Raw genomic sequence first — 22145 nt, forward strand, 5'->3', positions numbered from 1 at the left:
TCCTCTCTTCTTCTTCTTCTTCTTCTTCTTCTTCTTCTTCTTCTTCTTCTTCTTCTTCTTCTTCTTCTTCCTCCTCCTCCTCCTCCTCCTCCTCCTCCTCCTCCTCCTCCTCCTTCTTTTTTAAATTTTTATAGGGGATTATTGGGGAACAGTGTGTTTTTACAGGACCCATTGGCTCCAAGTCAAGTTATTGTTTTCAATCTAGTTGTGGAGGACGCAGCACACTGGCTCATGTGGGAATCAGCCCGATGACCTTGGTGTTATGAGTACTGTGCTTTAACCAACTGAGCCAACCAGTTGCCCTCCTCTCTTCCTTTTTATCTGCAAAATAAACCCAGTGGTCTTAGTGTTAATCCCCAAAGGGAAGTGCAGAAATTCATGAAAATCAAAAAAGTCAGCCATGAGGAAGCCAAACCTTCAGAAGACAGCTTGAGTTTCCAGAGTTTCCAGACTTCTTTCTCAGGTGATACTGGAAGCCTGTTTCATTCTTTTTCTCATTCATTCATAATCTCTGAACCTGACCTCTGGGCTGAGCTAGTGCTGGGTGCTGGATGCTGGATACAGATCCTTCCCTCGGGTTGCTCCTAGGTGAGTGCTTGTCTGAGGGCCTTCCCACTCATGTCGATGTGAGCTAAGCTAGCGCCAAGGCAGCTTAGAGTTGGCAGCACTGCCAATGGGACTTTCATTCTGACCCTTCCAGAGTCTTCACCTGCGTTGCCAGTGTGGTATCCTGGCCCCTTGAGTGATGACTTTCTGGCTCTTATTGCTCTCTTTAGGATTTCAGAATGCCTGCAGGGACCTCCTCTTCTGAGAGTTCTCTAACCCTCATCTTGGAATTGCTCCCCATTCTCTGGCCTGATTTTCTAAGTGCTTTGCAGCTTGTCTGTGACACATTCACTGTCTGGGAAGAAGGGTAGTTTTACCTTTAATCAAGCTTTACTTTGTCAGTTTTTGCTCTAAGTTTATGGCTGGATGAAGTTTTTCCTGAAGGTTTAGAACCCTAATGGTAGACGGATAGGCAGGCTCCTGGGGGCCCGAATGGCGCGTGGCTAGTGCCAATAATTTATGCTTTCAATAACTCCAGCAGACTCTTCCTTTTTCAAAGACCTGCCCTGTGTCTTCAGTGTAAGTTTCCTCTCTTGGGGGAACTTAACTAAAGTGAGAATGGGCTGAAATGTTGGGAAGGGGTCAAGTTCTTTGTCCTCTCTAGGTAAACCTCTGAGGCCTAGCTAATATGGCTTAATTTGCATGAAGTTCTCCAGGACTGGTCACCCAGGCATTCACTCATTCAATAAATATTATTGGATACCCAATATATATCAGGAACTGCGAGATGCTGAGGATACAGAAGTAAATAAGACAGACTCAATCCCTTCCGTTGGGTTTTACAGATTAGTTAGGGAGATAGATGTTAAATAAGTAGATACAAGTAAAATATAATTACAAATGGTGATAAATGCTATAAAATCAAAGAACACTGCCTTTCCTCTGGCGGCTCCTCTGGGGTACGTATGTACAGTTAGGGGAAAGCACATCAAAGGAGTTTGTGTTTAGACTAGAGTTAAGATATCTTACAGGTTAGGAGGTGAAATAAGAGGAGAGTTTCGAGGAGGAGGGAACAGTTAGTAGTGTTAAATGCTACTGAGGCAAGTAAGAAAAATGTGAAAAATGTTCATTGGATTTAGCAACAAGGAAGAAGATGGTGAGAGCGGCTTCAGTGGAGTCCTGTGAGGAGGAAGACAGATTGTAATGCATTCAGGAGAGAATGGGAGGTGAAGAAGTGGAAATCACATTTTACAATTAATTCATGAAAGTTGGCTTGAAAAGGAGAGAGAGATAATAGGACACCAGATTGAAAGAGTAGTGGTGTCTGGGTATGACTCTTTAAAAAAGATGGAGAGATGTTCATAGCCCTTACAACAGAGCTTGAGAAGTGGGTGCTCAATATATATTGAGAGAATGAATACACATAGGCTAATGGTAAGAAGAAATTGAAGATACCTCATGAAGACAGACTGAAAGATCCAGAGTACAAGTGGAGGAATTAGCCTTGTAGAGAAGTAAGGGCACTCCTTTTCTAATTGGGGGACAAGATTAGGATGGGAGTATATGCAGATAAATATGTGGAAGGCAGCTGAACTTGAGGGAGTTAGTTCATGGCTGAGAGCCTCAGTTTTCTGTGGGCAGAGAAGGGAGGGGACTGGGGGCTTGGCAGGGCTGGGCATTGGGGGTTGGTGGAGGTCTGGAATAGCAGCTGAGGACACTGGAAGAGATAACAGCTTGAGGACTTGTACTAAAACATCAGAGCAGAGTGAGCCCACAGTTGAGACTGGATACCAGAAATCTACAGAGGAGCCAACATTCCTGGTTCTGTGATCTTCTGAACCTACGTGGATCACGTAGGACTTTAATTGTTAAGAAAATGAAACTTTAATAGCAGTTATACCATTACGATGTCCTGACCCAACATCAAGGTCAAAAACCCTATTATTCAAACCCTATTGTTTAGAATAGGATTGCACTATTATCCCTGGGGTAACTTGTTTTGCTGATCTAGGTTTGGGTCAATTAATGAGACTAGTATATTTTTGTTAAGTCTAAGTTTAATTATTCAGAGGGTTTGTGCGTGCATGCTCTGAAGTCACTCCAACCAAAATTATTACCATGTTTCCCCGAAAATAAGACCTAGCCAGACCACCAGCTCTAATGCGTCTTTTGGAGCAAAAATTAATATAAGACCTGGTCTTATTTTAATATAATATAAGATCAGGTCTAATATAATATAATATAATATAATATAATATAATATAATATAATATAATACCAGGTCTTATATAATATAAGATATAATATATACAATATAATATATAATGTAATATAAGACCTGGTATAATATGATGTCATGATATGATATGTATGATATGATATGATATCGTATAATACCTGGTCTTATATAATGTAATATAAGACCGGGTCTTATATTAATTTTTGCTCCAAAAGATGCATTAGAGCTGATGGTCCGGCTGGGTCTTATTTTTGGGGAAACACGGTAGTCCAGATAACTGACATTTGGTTTCTTGGATAATTAATTTTCATATCAATTTTGTTGACTGGTGTGGTAGAAGTGTAAGAAGATTGACAGTACTGGTGCAGCCTTGAGGGGGTTGAAGGATGCACCATTGGATCCTGGCTAGAAAGGATATGAAGCTCTGGAAGGTGAGTGATAATGTGGGAAGAGCAAGAGTCACAGGCATGGAGATCATGCAGCGTTAGATTATGGGAACAAAAAGAGATCTAGAAGGTTAGGAAGCTTGCCAGAGAGGAGAAATCCAGGACTGTGGGCCTGCAAGGTTATGAGTTGGGAAAGCAAAAGTATTCCCATTACTTTTACTCAGTATTACATAATGCTTACTTTATAGTAATCACAGTCAATCCAGAATGATTCTTCATTTATCAGAAAGGGAGGGGTTGTCTGTGCAAATGTCTGTGTGAATGTCGTTGCCTGGCTGTGTTGCGTCATGGACTGTATTTGCTCAGTATATGAACACTTTTGGTGTTATAGGTAGGTGATAGAAAGGCTCTGACAGTGCCACATCAGGTCCTCTCAGGCACCTCATCTAGCTCCTTTTCTCACTGGCCAACAGTGGCAACCTGACCTCTTTGCTCTTACTCATCTCTCCTGATTTTTTCTCATATAGGTCTCAGCTTGACTCTGAAGTTCCTGGAAAGAAGACCTTCCAAAAGAGCAGCACTGGTCTCTTACCTCAGACTTCCCTCCTGGGTAGCCAGGTGACGACCATTCTGAAGAGAGAGAGATACCTGGAGAAAATCCACTTCCTCTACCTCAATGTGGCTCCCAGCCGGTACTTTAAGTAAGAGCCTACATCTAGACCTCTTCTGTTTTCACTTCCCGATTTCCTCCCATGCTATCTTCCCCTCCTCCTCCTCTCCATTCTCACTTCTCTCCTCTCCTTCCTCCTCTCCCCTCTCATTTCTCGTCTGTCTCCTAGTTTCCCTCCTTCTTCCCTTCTCCTCAGCCTCCTCCTCTCCACTCTCCACCTCTTCTTTGCTCCCCTTTGCTCTCACAGCCTTTTGTCTTAGTTTATCCTCTTCTACTTTTTGCTCTGTTTTCTTTATTCTATCCTAGAATGGTAGCATTTGGTCATTACCTCAGAAGGGAATTTAATGGTGATCTTTTCCAATGCTAATGCGTGAATCAGGTGTTTGTTTAAATCTTTACAGTGTCAGGGAAGTTTTATGTTTCCCAAGGCATCCTGTTCCTTAGAGGGAACCAAAATCTGCTGTCTGTAACCATTTCCTCCTGATCCTAGTTTTATCTCTGGGGCTACAAAAACAAGTCTCCTCCTTCCACATGACTCAAGAGGCATTCATTCACTCAGTTTATTCCATTATATCCAAATCTGAAGTATTTTTTAAAGCCCCGTTCAAGTCCTATCTCTTCCCAGAAATAATAATAATAATTACCATTAATCAAGATTTTTATATACCAGGCATTGTGTTAATAAACACATGAGATATGTTATTTAATTCTGGCCTACCAGTTAGGTGCTATTATTATTTCCATATATGAGGTGAGTAGACTGATACGTAGAGAGGTTAAGCAACTCATCCAAAGCCACATAAGTGGTAGAAACAGGACTTAAACCTAGAACTGTCTTAACTCAAAGTCTGTGCTCTTAAGCAGTATTTGATATACCCTCCCAGAGAGCCTTATTTCGTATATACACTGATCTCTTTCTCCTGGACTTAGGTAGCACTATTGATCTGTATCATCCATTCATTTACTACAAATATTTACCGAGAGCATTGTGCCAGTTATTAAGCAATTGTGCCTTGGCTTTAATTCTACTCTTCTCTCTCTGCTTTGTAATACTGGAGCTGAGACTGCAAACTTCATTTTTCAGCTGGCCTCCTGTTAGGTTTAATTAGTAGGGGGTGCTAGAAGGAGACTGGACAGCAGGACAAGAGGGAAAGCGATTTTCTCCTTCCTCTGCTGGCTCTTCCTGTTAGCGTTGCCCCAGAAGTGGTCCTTCACCCTGGCAGCAGCAGGCACTTCCTGAGTCAGCCTCTTAAAGATCCTGAGAAGTACCAGCACCAGCTGGGTGGCACACTCCCATCAGAATTCTGAGTCTCAACTCCCCAAGGCTCCTCCTCCAAACTCCTTAGGTACTAGTAGAAGCCAGGAAACATCTCCTTAGAAATCCAATTTCCAACTCTACAAGCCCCTCCTCCAAGCTCACAGCTTCTAAAAACTAAAACCTATTCCCTTTGTTACTCTAGTTCTGGGGCTGGCATCCATTTCCTGCGGTTATTATCTCTGTGCTACCTTAGTGCTCGCTTTTTGCCTTTCAGTCATCTAACACCTTTTAAAAAACACATTCTCACTTTTAATTCACTTTGTTGAAATGCCTAGTGTGGTTTTGGTTTTCCTGACTGGACCCTGACTGATACAGTATTTGCTATCATGAGTGGTCCAGGAAACTAACCTCAAATATGCAATTCCGATACTGGCTTCATAATGTCCTTGGTCTTGAACGGTACTGAGCTCCTTCCTAATGAGAGCTAGGATACTAGAAATCCATGACATGTAGTGGCATCAGTTAATTACATTACCACTTTTGGTGGAATGTGATGAACCACCTACTCTGTGTTTCCCCGAAAATAAGACCTAGGCGGACCATCAGCTCTAATGCGTCTTTTGGAGCAAAAATTAATATAAGACCCAGTCTTATTTTCCTACAATATAAGACAGGGTCTTAATATAATGTAATATAATATAATATGATACAATACAATACAATATAATATAATATATACTGGGTCTTATATTAATGTTTGCTCCAAAAGATGCTTTAGAGCTGGTGGTCTGGCTAGGTCCTATTTTCGGGGAAACACGGTACTGCCTCCGTGTACCATGGCTGCTACACTTGACTGTCTGGGAGTAATGATAGTAGTAATGGTAGCATTGTGGGATGATATGCCCATTGACCCTGGTGGAAAATTTACAGAACGAAAATTACAAGCTTAGAACTTTAAACTATCAGCTCAGTCATAATCTGAGAAGTAGCACAATCAAAGATAATTAGGCACACAGAGAGATGAGAAACCATGAGCAGGGGAACTGAAAAGGCGGTGAATAATCACAGGGCCAGCATTTGCCAAAGAAGGAACCCAGTGAAGTGAGTTTAGCATTTGGTGCTGCTTTTTCCCAAACAGGTGCTTGTCAATTCCAATAGAGTCGATTGTGTATCTGTTTTAGTCCGCACTCCCTAAAGCTGAGCTGTTGACAGACTCGGAAAGCTAATGAGCAGAAATAGCAGAAGTTGCCTGGGACCCACAGCACGGAGGGAAGTGTTTTTTGGTTTAACCTACCTTGTAACTAGGGTCCCAACCCAAAGCCCAGGATATTCAATTTGTGGGTTCTCTGATGGGTTCATACAGATGATTTTTACATTTTATCCAGATATTTTGCCCAGTTTTTCTAGTTGTTTTCAGGTGGGAATGTTGGTCCAAATTTCTAGTGCACCATCAGCAAAAGTAGAAACCTGGCATTTGTTGTTTCATTTTATTTATTCGCCATGTAACAGGTTTTCTTAATGTGTTTGAGTTTATCAGATTTTTCTTATCTTTGTCTTAGATTTTGATTTATATTAAGGGAGGCATTTATTCCTTCACTTCCTTAGAGTGTTTGCTCTACTATCACCTCCCCACTGTTATTATCCCATTTAAAATTACACCCCCTCGTCTTCTGGCACTGCCAATCTCCCTCTTCTTGCTTTCCCCCCACCTCCCCTATCATTTTTTAGTTTTATTATCTTCTCCAATGGAATGAGAGCTCTATCAGGGCAGGGGTTTTTGTTTGTTGTGTTTAGCAATGTATCCTCGGGCCTTAGGACAGTTTAGCATAGAGTACAAACTCAGTAACATTTGTTGAATGAATGCATGAACCAATTCGTTCATATTTGGAGGGGGTAAATTATAAGTTCAGTATAGAACTTGCTGTGTTTCAGGTACATACATGCAAGACAGAAAATTTGAGATGTTTTGGAAGCAGTTGAGTAAATGGGTCTGGGATTCAAGAAGATCTTGACTTGCCCCATTTACTCTCTAGCATCACTTAATTCTCCAATTGACCTGAGCTCTTGGAAGGCAAGGACTATGTAGTAGTTATCTTTATGTCCTTTATGATCACAGTGCTTGGACAGATGGGGAACTTGATAAATGGTTTAACTAAGCTCCATGAACTCAGGGATTGGATTTTTCTTGTTCACTGCTGTCTCCTCAGTGCCTGACACAATGCTTCGCTTAATGAACATTTGTAGAATGAGTGACTATACCCCCAAAGGAGCAGTGGCCATTGGGAGTGAGGAGACTACTCCCTAACTGCAGAAAGAGTCGCCTCCATTAAGGTCATAGGGACAGGAGTGTCCCCTTGGGAGAGCCAGGGCTCAGTTAGGGTAGGTAGCTATCATATGAGAAGATACATGGCCTAGTAGGTAAGAGAGAGGAGGGCCTGAGTCAGGTAGATTGGGTTTTAAATCCTGTATTCTTTCCTTTATTGCCTTGGGCAGTTATGACTTCATTGTTTGTTTTCTCATCTGTAATTTGGTGATAATAGTACTTGAGAAGATCTGGTTACTTTGTGAGAAGTGAGGTAAAGTTTTTATATGACTTAGTGAGTTCATTCTGGTATCTATCTGAACACTCAAGTCATTTGCTTAACAATGTATTCTAGAAAGTTGAGAGAGAGAAGAGATAGAGGACCATTTTATCTTTTAGGCATTGTAGGCGTACGACCTAGGACATACAGCTTTTAAAGGACTTAAACATATATATTCAATGCTTTTAAATATTGCTGGCTTTAAGTTATAAAAAGAAAACTGCAAAATAAAAATTAATAAATGCTTTATTAAGTGTGCCCAAACATAGCATTTTGCTAACTAGTTTACTGCAACTAGATACAACTATTATATAGCTACATATAAATTGTATTTAATGTAGGTGTAGGTGCATTTCGCTGAAGTAAGAGAACTTCATATGATTTTAAGATGCCTCTAGATGTACTCGACTTGTTCACTAGGTGGCAGTTTTCCTCTTTATGGCCTGTGTCTAGTCTAGTCGCCTCCTGCTTGTCCCCATTCTCAATTACTCCAAATGGCATTCCCTGATTATCTCTGATGTTATTTCAGTACCTAGAGATATGTGCATTTTATTATTTCCAAGATGCACATTTTTTTCACAGTTCAACATCTCTGAAATTGTTATGTATCTTACAAATTGATGGCGTATCAATTGGCAGCGTTTTTTATTTTAGTGTTTCATCAAAAAATGCAGCTTACAACTGATGGCATCTAGATTTGATGGGATGTAAGGTATCTGGGTCTGGAGATAAGAACTTCTCGGAACTGGCTAGGGGCATTTTTATTTCTTCCCATCTCTCGTTGGCTACCATTTCTTCTTAATAATATTCATTTCATCTTTCTAGTTTGAAGATCATTCTGCTCTTTTCCCCCTCTTCCCACTTTCTTCTGCCTTCCTTCCTGACTCTCTCTCTCTCTTTTAAAATCTCTCCTTCCTTCTTTTGTCCCTTTCTGAAGTCTGCTCAAGTTCCCAGGTCTCCCACTGATCAGAGCCCTTTTTCAAAGGCCCTACAGCCTGGTGGTGGTGCCACCGAACAAGGTGAATCCTGAGCACTACATCTTCTCTCCCTTTGGCGTCCTGCATGTGCATCCTGTGGAGGGCAGTGAGACAATGACGCTGGGTACCTGGCACCGCCACTCTGTCCTCTGGCAACAACTCCAGTTTATCCCATTCTTTAAGTATTGCCTCTTACGCAAGGCCTTGGCCTGGTAGGTGATGATGGGCCTGGGATTTGGAATTTGGGGGGAGTGCTGCAGGGAGCAGCAGCATGTTGTCACTGCCCTCTGATCTGTAGCTGGAAGAAGAATGTGAAGTTGCGAGGGCTGCACCAGTGCCGGACTTTCCTGAGGAAGCATCTGCTCTTCGCTGTGCCCCACTTTGGAGCTGGGCTGCTTCATATTAGCAGGTGAGGTCTTCAAGACACGACTTTGATGGATTTTTAAAAATAATTTTTACAAAAAGTAATAGCATGTTCCTTGTAGAAAATTTGGGAAATACAAAAAAGCACAAAGGAAAAACATCTTGAATCCTTCCACCCACAAATAACCGCTATGAACATTTTGTTGCCTATCTTTCTAGTCTTTTTCTTCTATCACATATACAAATGTGATCATACTTTACATACTGTTAAGTAACCAGTTTTTTCTCTGAATAATGTATTTGAACATATCTCCATGTAATTATGTATACCTACATCAACTTGCCCCAGATCATACAATTATTAAGTATTAAATCTGGGGATCTAACTCAGGTGTTTGAATCCAAACTCTGCTCTTTCCACAGTATTACTTGGATTCTTTTTCTTAGAAAAGCTTAGTTGTTCCTCTTCAGTATTTTCTTGCTTTCTCTGCTTAATTCAGCCACTCCAGTTATCTTCTGTGATAGGAGTTGCAATCTCAAACACCTATAGGGCCCAAGCAGGAGCTATGGAAGAAATGCTGGGGGTTAGGTGCAAGACGTTACAAAGTGTGCAGACTGTACTCTGAGGATTGCATCTAAAGAGGACAGTCACACTCAGCTCCAACTGACTTTTGCCATTGGGAATATAGATCCAGCGTGTCAGCCACTTTATTTTTCAGGATTTCCTGGAAATCCATATTTTGTTGTAAAGTTTCTTAATTTTATCTGGTTAGCTCAAATTTTTATTAAAATGCTATGCTGGCCAACTCTTAGTGGTACATGTGAAAACCTTTTCAGTCTGAATTTGGCCCATGGGCTACCAATTTGCAACCTCTGCTCTGGGTATTCTCCAGCCTAGCCTAATATCATGGTGTGATTAAAAGTATAAGGGCTTGGAGGTTGAACTGATCTGAATTTAAATCCTGAATACTAGCAAGGGACATTACTCTTTGAGCCTCAGTTTTTCTGATCTGAAAACTAGAAATAAAGATTTTTGCCATATAGCTGTAGTGAGAATTGAGAACGTGAATATAAAGTACCATGTTCAGTGCCCCTTATAAGGTACTGAATAACTGACACTCATTATGATCATCCTTTGTTTACTGTAGATCTTTCATTGTTTTCAAGGATGTTTAGAGATGTGTTCTCAGTTCAGTGGTGGGGGAGTGGATAACAGAAGCGGGTTTCCTCAGGGATGGTCAGCTCATAGGGAAGTTGCAGGTTCATCATCTTTGATCCTAAAACTCACCTGTCCATCTAGAGTTTCAAGGCCCTCTGCTTCCCCTGTTCCAAGGAGGAAGCCTCTGTAGTCTCTTCTAAGGCAGACCTTGGAATCTACTTGACCCTCTATCCTGGCAGAAAGGTCACTCAGTGTAAACATTTGCACATACCCCAGGCCTTTCCCAAAGAATTTCTGGGTTTGAATTCTTTCAAAGAACTCTCAAGAGGGAGTTGCCACTCTTAGTCATTGGGAATATTATAATCTTTCTAAACCTTTGCTCATTCTGAGGTGAGCAGGCTAGGAGGCTGTCAAAGGTGTCCAAGGATAGAAGGCTAAGATGCTTGCTCTGACCAGCTTGGCCATCAATTCCAGGCTTCTACAGGAGCTGCACTCTGTGTCCTGGCTCCCCCGGGAACCAGATCAGTGCTACGAGCTGCTGGGCTTGCAGCGGGCTCTAGCGAAGGAGAACCACAAGGCCCTGCGGCTGCTCTGTCGCTGTCTGCACCTCTGCACATCCATCCTGCATATGGTAAGAGGCTCCAGTTTATTGGGAACCTTTTCTCTAAGCTGAGCTTGCCAGAGCTCCTGCTCCTGTTGGTTTATGCTTCTCGTAGGATCCCAGGGTGGCCTGGACTCTGCAGCTGGCTCAGAGCCAGTGGCCTGCCCAGCAACAGCAGTTTGTGTTCTGGGGTGGATGGATCAATAACAGGTGGGCAGAGACTTGGACTCCGCCTTCCCCTGAGGGTTGCTTCTGGCCTTGAGCAGGGAGGAGAAGGAACATAACAACATCTAGTTTTCAGTTGTTTGTGCCAGGGACACTAGGGAATTTAAGAGTTGGAATCCTGATCTCTCATGCTGCAGGGCTTATCTTTGAACCTATCTTGAAACTTTGGCAGGCCACTGGCTGGTAGAAGCATCCAATGGTGGAGTCCTTCCTAATTATGCCCGCTTGGCATCTGTGGTACAAGCCCCCTGCCTAGGGCTCTGGGAGGCCCCGCTGTGTACTTGCTTCTTGCCCATGACCTATCATCATAGTTTATTGTCTGTCAGGTGGGGCTGGATGTTCACACAGTTCTCTGATTAATCACCCTCTGAAGACACTCCAGTCCTGAGAGAGGGGGACTCACCCAGATTTGTGCGAATGAGAAATGATGTGAAGGAAGCCCTTGGTACATTCATATAGGAAAACGGTCTTTATCCTCCAGACAGCAACAGCTGGACCTGCCATTGCACTAAGTTGAGTGGGGCAGAAGGTAGAGGCGAGATGCTCCATGGCCTTTCTCCCCCTCTCAGTTCTTAAATCCCATCCTTGTTTTAATGTTACAAGAATAGTGATAACTTTTTTATAATCAGTAGTTTTTTTTAATTAAGGTATAATTTACATGCAGTAAATTTTAAGTGTACAGTTTATTGAAACATTTGCATATATACATCCATGTAACCGCCTCCCAGATGAAGATATAGGACATTTTCAAAACCTCAGTAAGCTCCCTGGCACGTCTCTCATCAATACCTCCACAAAGGTGCCCACTACTCTGACCTTGGCCACCATAGATTAATTTTGTCTGATTTTGAATTTCATATAAATGGAATCGGACAACATGTGCTCTTTTCTGTCTGGTTTTTTTTCACTGAACATTATGTTAGTGAGATTTATCCATAATGTTCTAGGTTGCAGTGGTTCACTCTTTTGTATGTTTTGTAGTATTTCCCACAGTTTATTTGGTAATTCTCTTATTGTTGGGTACAATTTTTCACTATTATGAGTAATGCTGCTATGAACATTCCCGTACATGTCTTTTAGCGGATATAAGCACTCATTTGTTTGGGGCACATATTCCAGGAGTGGTTGCTGGAATAAGGTGTATATATGTTTTACAGTGCTAAACAGTTTTCTAGAGTGGTTGTACCAGTTTATAGTCCCACCAACAATGTAGGAGACTTCCAGTTGTCCTATGTTCTGACTAACACTTGGTATTGTCGGGGTTTTTAATTTTAGCCAAACTGGTGGGTGTACAGTGGTATCTCATTGTGATTTTAATTTGTGTTTTTATGATCACCAATGATGGTAAACGTCTTTTCATGTGTTTATTTGCCATTTGGTACCCTCTTCTGTGAAGTGTCTAACTCTCTTGCTCATTTTTAATTGGGTTGTCTACTTTTTTCCTATTAATTTGCAGGAATTCTTTGTGTATTCTGGATGAGTCCTGTATCAAAATTATGTATTATAGATATTTTCTCCCAGTCTGTGGCATACCTTTTTACTATTTTAAGGTGTCTTTTGATTAACAGAAGTTCTTCATTTTCTTGAAGCTCATTTTATTAATTTTTTTTGGTTCATGCCTTTTGAGTCCTGGTTTAAGAAATCTTTGCCTACCCCCAAAGGATTTCTTAAACAAAACATAAAAAATCATAAACCTTAAACAATCAATAAATTTGTCTATATTAAAATTAACTTTTCAAAAAGCACCATAAAAAGAGTGAAAACACAGCAAATGCAACACATGGAGTCACTTTCTATGCTGCTAGGTGGAAAGGAATGGAACCTATGCCTGTTGGTGATCACCCCAAAGTGGGAGGGGGCAAGGAAGAGAGGATCAGTAATCATCACAGCTGGTAAATGAATTGTTACTGAACCAGTTTGTAATCTGTGCTAAATAAAACAGGCTGCTGCCCATTAAACTGTAGCATTACTGAATAACTAAAATAGACTTGAAACGTTAAAGAAATAATATTAAATGTGAGTGTTTGGTAGATACCCTTTTCAGTTTTTAAGGCCTCTTCCATCAATTTCTAGTTTGCTAAGAGGTCTTATCATGAATGGATGTTGAATTTTGTCCAATGGTTTTTTGTTTTTTTTTCTGCTTTTATGTAGGTGATTATGGGATTTTTCTCCTTTAGTCTATAAATAAGGTGAATTGTTAGTGTAAGACCACCTTTGCATTACTGGAATAAACCCATTTTCTTTCCTTCATCCTATTTCTTTCTTGTATAACTTTTTATTTTTATATAATTTCAAACTTATTAGGAGAGTTGCAAGGATAGTCTAATAAACTCTCATATATACTTTTTACCCAAATTGTTGTTTTGTCCCATTTACTTTTTCATTTATGTTCTTCTTCTTTTCCTTATACATTATAAATACATTATTTTTCCTGAACCATTTGAGAGTAAGTTGCAGATGTCAAGTCTCTACCCCTAAATATGCCAGTGTGTTTTTCCTAAAAATAAGGACATTTTCTTCCATTATGACAGTACAATTATAAAAAGTTAGAAAATTTCACTTTGATACAACCCACAATCCTTATTAAAAATTTGCCAATGATTCCAATAATGTTCTTTATTATAGTACTGTGGGTTTTTTACTGCTTCAGGATCCAATCCAAAATTACGCATTGCATGAAAGAGAAGTGGTCACTTCTCTTTAGTCTCTTTCCTATGGAACAGTTCCTCTGCCCCTTTGTTTGGCTCCTTGTCTCACAGTGTAACAATTCTAACAATACCACATATGTTCCAAAGCTGCCTCTCCCTCCAGATCACACCAAGAACAGCTTTAGCTGAGATCTCGCTTGGCACTTTGCCCTTCCCTGTTTTGCTTCCCCCTCTCGCTTAGAGGTTTGTTTCCTGAAGATAGTTCCTTCAATACGTCACATTTCCCCAAATTCCTGCCTCAAGGTCTGCTTCTAGGGAACCTAAAAAAATGCATATTCAACCAAGCTCAAATATTCTATAGCCACAATGATTTTTCTTACCCATTTTACCTTTCAGTTTCTGAGAGATACATGTTAAAAATTACAGAGTTGTACACCTGAAATCTATGTAACTTTACTAACAGTTGTCACCCCAATAAACTTTAATTAAAAAAAAAACCTCCTCCTTTGACTATAGGTTTGTTAATTTCTCCTTGATGTTCTTTTATCTGCAACGTGTATTTCAAAATCATGTTATGTGCATGAAGTTTCATTTCACTATTTCTTGATGATTTTATTGATATGAAAATGTCTTCATTTGTTTTTCTACTTTTCTACTAGAGTTCTCTCTTGTTTGATGTTGAGAGCATCAAGCATTTGCTTGATATTTATCTATCCCTTTGTTTTCAACCTACCTTTGTTGTTTTGCTTTATGTATATCTTATAAATACCTGGGAAACATTTAGTCTGAGAGTCTATATGTCTTACAGTAGGTTTATCTCATTTATTATGATTACTGATAGGTTTGGACTTATTTTCCCCATGTTGTTTTGGTATTTTCTATTTCCTTTGATTCTTCCTGTGTTTTTTATCTTTTGTTGGGTTGTTTACATTTTTTGTTGCTATTATTGTCCTCCAATGACTTGGATGTTATACATTGTATTTTCCCATGGTTCCCCAAGAGCTAATCAGTGCCTACTAATCTTAGTTTTAGAATCTTGATTTTATTTTTTTTTCATAGACTCCTAGCTTGGAGGAAGCCATGTAACTCAGTTCTGGGCAATGAAATGTAAGTGGAAGTCACTGGGAAACTTTAAACGAGGCAGATGCACTGGAATGTCTTTTTGGACCTTTACTCCTGTCTTATTGCCTGACCCTTGGATGAAATTTCTGGTGATTAGAGAAGCCATCTCACCATAATAAGGGTGAAAGTCATATTAAGGATAGGGAAGGAGGAAGATAGAAGAAGCTTTGTTCTGACTGATAGTATTGGGCCGATATGCCATCCAGGGACTTTTTTTTTTTTTTTTTAATTAGTTTATTGGGCATCCAGGGACTTCTTATTGCGTTAAATAAATAACCTTTTTCTTGCTTAAGCTGCACTTTTCTATTTTCTCTTACTTGCAGCTGAATATGTATGTAAGATGTTTATATACCTACCTAGCAGGTGTAGCTGGTCAACTTAAATTTTTATAACTATGTCTCTTTCGTATCCTTTTCTAAAAGCACCTTCTCAGAGAGAGTCCTTCTCTGGTTACCCTGTTTAAAATTTCAACCCCCACAATCCCCAGCACTCCTGATCCCTCTTTTCCTTCTCTGTGATTTTTTTTTCATAGCACTTACCATCTTTTTACATACAATATAAATTACTTATTTATTATGTTTATTATATGCCCCCCAAGAGGGTAAGGATTCTCCTCTGTTTCATTCACTAATATTAATATATCTCTAGTGCTTATTATAGGCATGTTATATAGTAAGTGCTCAGGGAATGTTTGGTGAATGAATGGATGCCAAGTGGGAATTTGTATTCACATCTTTCTCCCACATAGCATAGAACCTTAGCAGTCTCCTAATTTCCTTTCTCTCCTTTCTTCTCTCTCCACCCTCCACTCTTTGTATTATGCTTATATAAATATCTCCTGGAATTTAAATTTGGGATTGTTAGGAACATTCTTGTTTTACAACCTACCCATTTATAATTAAAAATGTGTTTCACAAATTTCTTTGCTCATTAAAGCTTCTTGTAGACCACTTTGTCCTCTTGTATTCATTGTCCTCCGTCAGAAATATACTATTGTTGTTGGTTTTAGAGAGAATCTGCGAATGGCAAATTTTGAGTCTTTGTATATCTAAAAATGTCTTTATTCATCCTCAAACATCAGTGATACTCCAACTAGATACAGAATTCCAGGTTTAAAAAAATTTCCTCAGAACTTTGAAGATATTGCCCCTGATAGTAAAGTTTTAATGTATATACTGATTATGTTCTGTTGTAGTAATTATTATTGTTGTTGCTTTTGTGTGGTTTTGCTTGACTGGCACTCAGTAAGCCCTTTAATGTGAGATGATGCATTTCTTTTACAAATATTTACTGTAGAATTACCCATGCCAGGTACTGTGTTAAGCAATAGAGAAATGAAATAAGGTGAGACAGAGGCCTCCTCCTTGAAGAATTTACAGGGCAGTGACGAATCACACAGGTAACTAGATAACGATGATGCATTGGACTAAGGCAGGGGTGTCCAAACTTTTTTCAACATTTTTCACCAAGGGCCATATGCAGTAAAATACACAAATAGCCGGGCCACTCACTCGAGGTGAAGTACGCATTGCCTCACCTGGTTTATTTAAGTAAACTAAATATATTTTTGGAATTTGCTGCGGGCTAGTTAACAATGGATTGCAGGCCGCAGTTGGCCCGTGGGCCGCAGTTTTGACACCCCTGGATGTCAAAGTGGGCAGCACTAGGTATTGAGGATTTCTAGAGCACAGAAAAGGACATCCCACCTAGTCTTAAGGGTAAGTTTGTGTATGATGCACCTAACTTAGGCCTCAACTGTCATGTCTGGGTCTCAGAAGACTGGGATTTGACCTCAGGGTTAGCAGGGTTAGCAGAATGCAATTCACAGACACCAGTTAGTTCTAATCACACGCTCTATTGAATATCAAAAAGGACAGGAGAACAGCAAGGACAAAAAGTCCATCTGGCTAAGAATATCTGGTGTCTCTCTGTTCCTCAACTGGAGAGGCACAGAGAGGTGGCCACTGTCAGCAGCCTTTGCAGGCTGAGGACCCTCCCAGATGTCAGAAGAAACTACAGAGAAGCTCCCAGACTTATCCCCCGCCCGTCCTCCCATAGAAAGTCTGTCAGTCCACAGAGACAGCTTCTATCACTCAGGTAGCATTATGCTAGTCCGTAGGCCACATCACCCAGGCCCAACGATTGGAGTCCATATCCTGGAATTATTATCGAATCTTACTTACCCAGCCTTTCTCTTCTTTGTCCCATCTATGCCATGTGAACCTGTCTGTTTACATATGCACAAATTTTCTATTTGAGTTCCACCCTGGGGGCCTGGCCTATCAGATTAGTACATTGCGGCTTCTCGATATATGTCCTCCATTTTACATCTTCTCTGATCACTTAAAGATGTCTGGGGCTAATCTCTAGTAAAAATCCACCCTCCATGTGTACATCTAGCGTCTAGATTTCAGGCTCCAAGATCTAAGAGTTCTACACAGAGCAGTGGGTGGCCTGTTTGCTCCCCATCTCCCTTAGAGAGTTTTCCACTCTCTGTGCTGACAGGTTCATGAGGATACATATCAAATGCAACAGGGCCTGCAGGAGCGAGTGAAAAACTGCAAGAGGATCAGGAAAGGCCAAGGCTCCATATACCTTCAAAGGGTGCAGCGCCAGCGTCTGGAACAGAAGCTGAAGCAGGCAGAGACCTGGCTGCTGCAGCTGGGACGGTTGGCCCGCCTGGTGGACTACATGATTTGCCAGTGCCTCGTGTCTGTCATAGAGGAGGAAATAACCTCTTTTGTGGCCAACATCCTGCAAGTGAGGTGGTGGTGGCATGTGCGGAGGTGGGCAGGCAGGCAAAGGCCAGATGTCAGGGAGCGGATACTGACGTGCAGCCCTACGCCCTCTGCTGACCCTTCTTTACAGGCCCCAAGGCAGAAGCCTTTTCTCTCAGCACAGCTGGTCTTCGACAGTTGTGGCCAGCTGTCTCATGAGCCCAGTATTGAAAAAGTGATCCAGATTCTAACTGGGAGCCTACAGTCTGTCAAGGCCTCTATTCTGAAGGTATTCTGGATTGGGTAGGGGGCTGGCTGTAGGAATTCCAAGTTTTTATCCTCTGTGTAATCAGAAGCTCTCAGCCTGGTCTGAATCCTCATTGTTTTCCATTTCTGCCCCTTCTCCATACCGTGGCATGAAGGTAATGCAGTCTACAAACCTGAAGACCCCCTTGGACTCCCTGTATTCTGAAGGTATTTAAGGAGACCCAAGCAGGGAGTATGAGGGGGTGGAAGGAGTTGGGAGGGCACATGCAACGTGCTAATGGCATGGCCATAGTCAGGCCTGGGGTATGGATGGAGCAGCTCTAACTTGAGTACTGCATACACATGACAGTGGCCTTAACAATAAAAACAATTATCTCACGTAACAAGAAGTTGTGAGGTAGATGCTTCCAGGGTTGATTCACTGGCTGAAAAGTGTCATCAAGTATCAGGCTATTTATATCCTTCCCTAATTCCTCCCTGGGTTTAGCTATTGGTAAGGGGAGATCCTCTTAGAAGGGTGTGTGTGTGGTAGGGGAGGCTGCAATCAAAAACGTTGTTTCATCCTCAGGCTTATTGCCTCGTAGTTGCAAGACAAGCTGCAGTTCCAAGCGTCCCATTTTCAAGCAAAATCGGGAAAAGGGGGAGGCAGGTTTGGAGAGAGCCAAGGGTGGAAACAAGGAGATGAGGTAGAAGGGTATTGCAGAAATATAGTGACATTCGATGGTGACTTGGGCTGCGGACAGCGGGGCCAGGCAGTGGTAGAGGTGGTGAGAATTGGTTGGTTTCTGGGTATATATTTTTAATGAAGAGCCAAAGGGATTTTGTGGTAGCTGGATGTGTTGTATGTGAGAGAAGAGTTAAGGATGACTTTAGTTTTTGACTGGAGCACCTGGAAGAATGGAGTTCCCGTTTGCTGAAGTTGGAAGACTGAGGAGGAGCAGTTTTAGGAGGGAGAAATCAGAGCGCATTTTTGGCCCTGTTAAGTTGGAGGTACATGTTAGACATCTGAGTAGGCAGTTGTTTAAGTGGGATGGGCATTCAGGGAGAGGTCTGAGCTAGAGAGAAATTTGGGAACAAATAGATGGTGTTTAAAACAATGAATCTGGATGAGCTCACTTAGAAAATGAGTACAGACAGAAAAGAGATCTGAGGATTGAGCCTCGCGGTGGGTGGGGGGGGCACTATAGTGTTTAATGTTGGTAGTGAGGATATAATTTCTGAAAATTCTGATGTTTTTCTCCCTTTTTGTACAAAGATGTAACACAAATACTGAAATTGGCAATTAATCAGTTCCTTGAAGTTAAAGGGGAGGCCAGGTTCAAGAGTATCCTTTCAGGCAGACACTGAGGACTGGCTTTCTGAGCACCATTTCCTACGCTTCCTGACACCATTGCAGCTACAGTGTTTTTGTTTTTCAGCTCTTCCACATATTTGCAACCCACTTAATATTCCATAATAATACTTTCCTTCTTAGGCGGGCTAGAGTGAGTTCTCTTCTCTGTACCTACACCTTTACTTGTAAATTCTCTGGGTGGGTCTGGTGTACTGTTTGTAGTATAGATGTACGTGTAAACTTGATAGCCAGGAGGGTGTGTGTGTGTGTGTGTGTGTGTGTACACTTTAGAGAGAGAGGTCGTGTGTGGGTCCTGGAGGGCACTCCAGGACAATGATGACATGTGTCCCCCTAGAAGATGAAGAGGAGGACGCGAACATGGATTCCCTGAGGCCCAGGTCCCAGGGCCAGCCCAGTGATGCCGTGCACATCTTCTGTGGCCCGAATATAGGCTTGGTGTGGCCCTGGAAATCTCACACAATTACTGAAGCCCTGGAGGTCCGTGGATACCGGCTACGGGGCCAGTACTTGCCCTCCGATTACAAGCAGTTGCAAGAGGACCTGGACAACAACCCTAGAATCCAGCAGGCCCTGACTATCCAACAGGACCTGTTGAAGGTGAGTACAGAGGCTTAAGGAGTGGAATCATGCTTCCCAGTTCTCATAGCCACCCACCTCTGCCCTGAGCACCGTGTCTGCTCCTAGGGCGTGCTGTGGGAAGTGCAGGAATTCTGCAGGGAGTATCACTGGATGACAGACATTTACAAGTTTCTGCAAACCTGGGGCCCTCAGAAGCTGGAGTCTATGAGAGATTGTCCCATTAAGAACTACGTGATGCTAGTGAGCTGCCTGAACGTTTGGCAGGCCCGTGTCTCCAATATACCTAATGAGTTGATCACAAAAAGCAAGTTGCTGCTGCTGAGCTGCCATGATGTCCGGGCAGAGATGGGTGAGTGCTGCTTACTCTGCCTCCTTTCCTTCTGCCTCCTTATCTGGTCATATGGCCTTTCTTGGGCCTCGAATGTCCTCCAGGGACCTCAGGTGCAGGCCCCTCATTGGACCTGCAGAGCTTCCCTCAGCCCCAGGTCTCAGCCCCTTCCCTTTGCTGCTGTAGGTGTGAGCATTACATAGGATTGGCTCTGCTCACTCCTTCGGAATCATGTTCCTGTCACCTGAGGCTTTCTGCTTTTATGGCATGGAAGTAGTTCAAATGTGACAGAAAAATCTTAGCCTGCTCCTTAGGCTAGTGAGCTCAGTTTCTTTGCAGAGATTCTCAGGAATCAAGTGTGCCCCCCTCCCCACATTAACAGTCAAAACTGACACTATAATTTGCATGTGTAAAAATGTACTCTCTTTAACTGATCTTGTTTTAGTAGTCCTAACTTCTAAGCTAATGGAGAAAGAAGACTGTATTCCACTTGAAAGTGAAAGCACTTTTCATTTAAAGCAATACTTTTAGTTTAATTCAGTCTATTTTGGGTGTTCGGTCAATTCAAAATTGATACTACAGGTCTGGGTTGTTTTTATTCTTAGGTGTCCTCTGCCCCTTTTCCTCCCCAAGGTGGCATTGGAGAGGGCGGCTAGGCTGCATGCTCTTTTTTTCTGGCTTCTGTCAGCAGAGGTGTAATGTATCCCTACCTGGTCTCTGCCCTCCTTCTGGCATTGCTGCTTCTGCTGCAGCTGTGTCCTGAGCACGTGTAACTGGGATTTGTAGGAGCCAGAGTGTCTACCTTTGCTGGCTCTGCATAGGCTCCCGCTGGCATTGAGGTCCTTGGGGTTTTAGTGAATCCTTCATCTAATCGTTCTCTTAGGCTGGCCACCCCATAGCTTCTGCTTTAGGGTCCCTTGTCCCTCAACGCTGGAACCCCACCTGGGCCCACTGGCTATTACTTCTCTGCTATCTCCTATATCCCCTGCCTTTTGGGAACTGTGGGGGACTTGGGAATGTTATATTTGACCCTCTTTTTGCCACAACACATCACACTGTGATTTATATCCTGCTCTAGTGCTAGCTCATGTTAGCACAAGGGTACCCTGCAAGGGATTCCCTTCCACATGGAAAGTGGAGCTCAAGCCCACTCTGCTATCTATTTCCTCCATACCTGTCCTCCTCTTGCCTCTACCTGTCCCCACTAGGCCAAGGCACAGTTGTTGATCTCCTTGGATCTCTGAGAAATCTGATTTAAGGCCTAGTCTTATTCCTCCTATCTCTTTCTCCTTTCCCATGGGAGGATGTCTCATGCTGCTGTTTACTAGCTAAGTGCCTCCACCTACCTATGAGCTGGCCTTGGAGAGGCTCGCAGTGGGTAGATTGGAAAGCCAGTGATTTGCTCTTCTAGGAAACAGGAAGGTTGTTCTGTTTCCTCACCTCACCCCCAAGGATGGTGATAACCAATAGTGTCCACTTCCTGCAGAGACAAGATTCTGTCAGACCCATGGCCCCCGGGCCTGCTTTCTTTATGAAGCTGGGAGGCCTTGGAGCTGGGGCCTGAAAGAGTTTGCTTGGAAGTGCTTGCCTGCCTACCCTCCCTGCCTTTGCTCTTCAACAGATGGAACACATGCCTTATTAGGTATTTAATGGGCCACAAAACTCCCCCACTCTTTCCTCACCCCTGTGCTAAATGTACAGGGGGTTCACACTGGCAAAGAAAGAACAGGGAGGGCCTGCTTTTGTTCTGACCCTCTTTGGGGCAGGCTTTGGCTCCACTGCTGCTTGGAAAGCCTGTTCTTTCTAGTTTGTTGGCTTCTTGAGCCTTAGTCCAGGATCAACTGGCCTGTTCAGAAGGAGCAGAGAAAGCATGGGGTTCAGAATCTTGGATCTGTTTTTCACTGGTTTATACAACCTCAGATCACTGAGCTTCAGTGCCTTTATTTGTTACATGGATGTAATAATGCAGTCACTCACAGGGTCAAGGCAAGGAGGATTAAAGGAGATATTATTTGCAATACTTCCAACACTGAGTATGGCATGCAGTAGGTGCTTAATTTTTTCATTTCACCTTATCCCTTTCCATCAGCTCTTGTCCTTCTTGCTGATCTAATTTTATCTTCT

At 42.2% G+C, this 22145-nt stretch overlaps 1 protein-coding gene across 1 annotated transcript in view; it reads left to right on the top strand.

The window, feature by feature from the left end:
• DNHD1 (dynein heavy chain domain 1) overlaps window positions 1–22145 on the top strand; it is a 73255-nt gene that overhangs the window by 6550 nt on the left and 44560 nt on the right. Inside the window, 9 exon segments of the mRNA XM_074335910.1 lie at window positions 3699–3872; window positions 8667–8870; window positions 8957–9067; window positions 10655–10811; window positions 17282–17536; window positions 17645–17782; window positions 17916–17967; window positions 19449–19711; window positions 19799–20042. Of these exon segments, the coding sequence (XP_074192011.1) occupies window positions 3699–3872; window positions 8667–8870; window positions 8957–9067; window positions 10655–10811; window positions 17282–17536; window positions 17645–17782; window positions 17916–17967; window positions 19449–19711; window positions 19799–20042 (1598 nt within the window).

This window comes from Rhinolophus sinicus, linkage group LG06 (assembly GCF_036562045.2).
Source record: "Rhinolophus sinicus isolate RSC01 linkage group LG06, ASM3656204v1, whole genome shotgun sequence".
Lineage (NCBI taxonomy): Eukaryota > Metazoa > Chordata > Mammalia > Chiroptera > Rhinolophidae > Rhinolophus > Rhinolophus sinicus.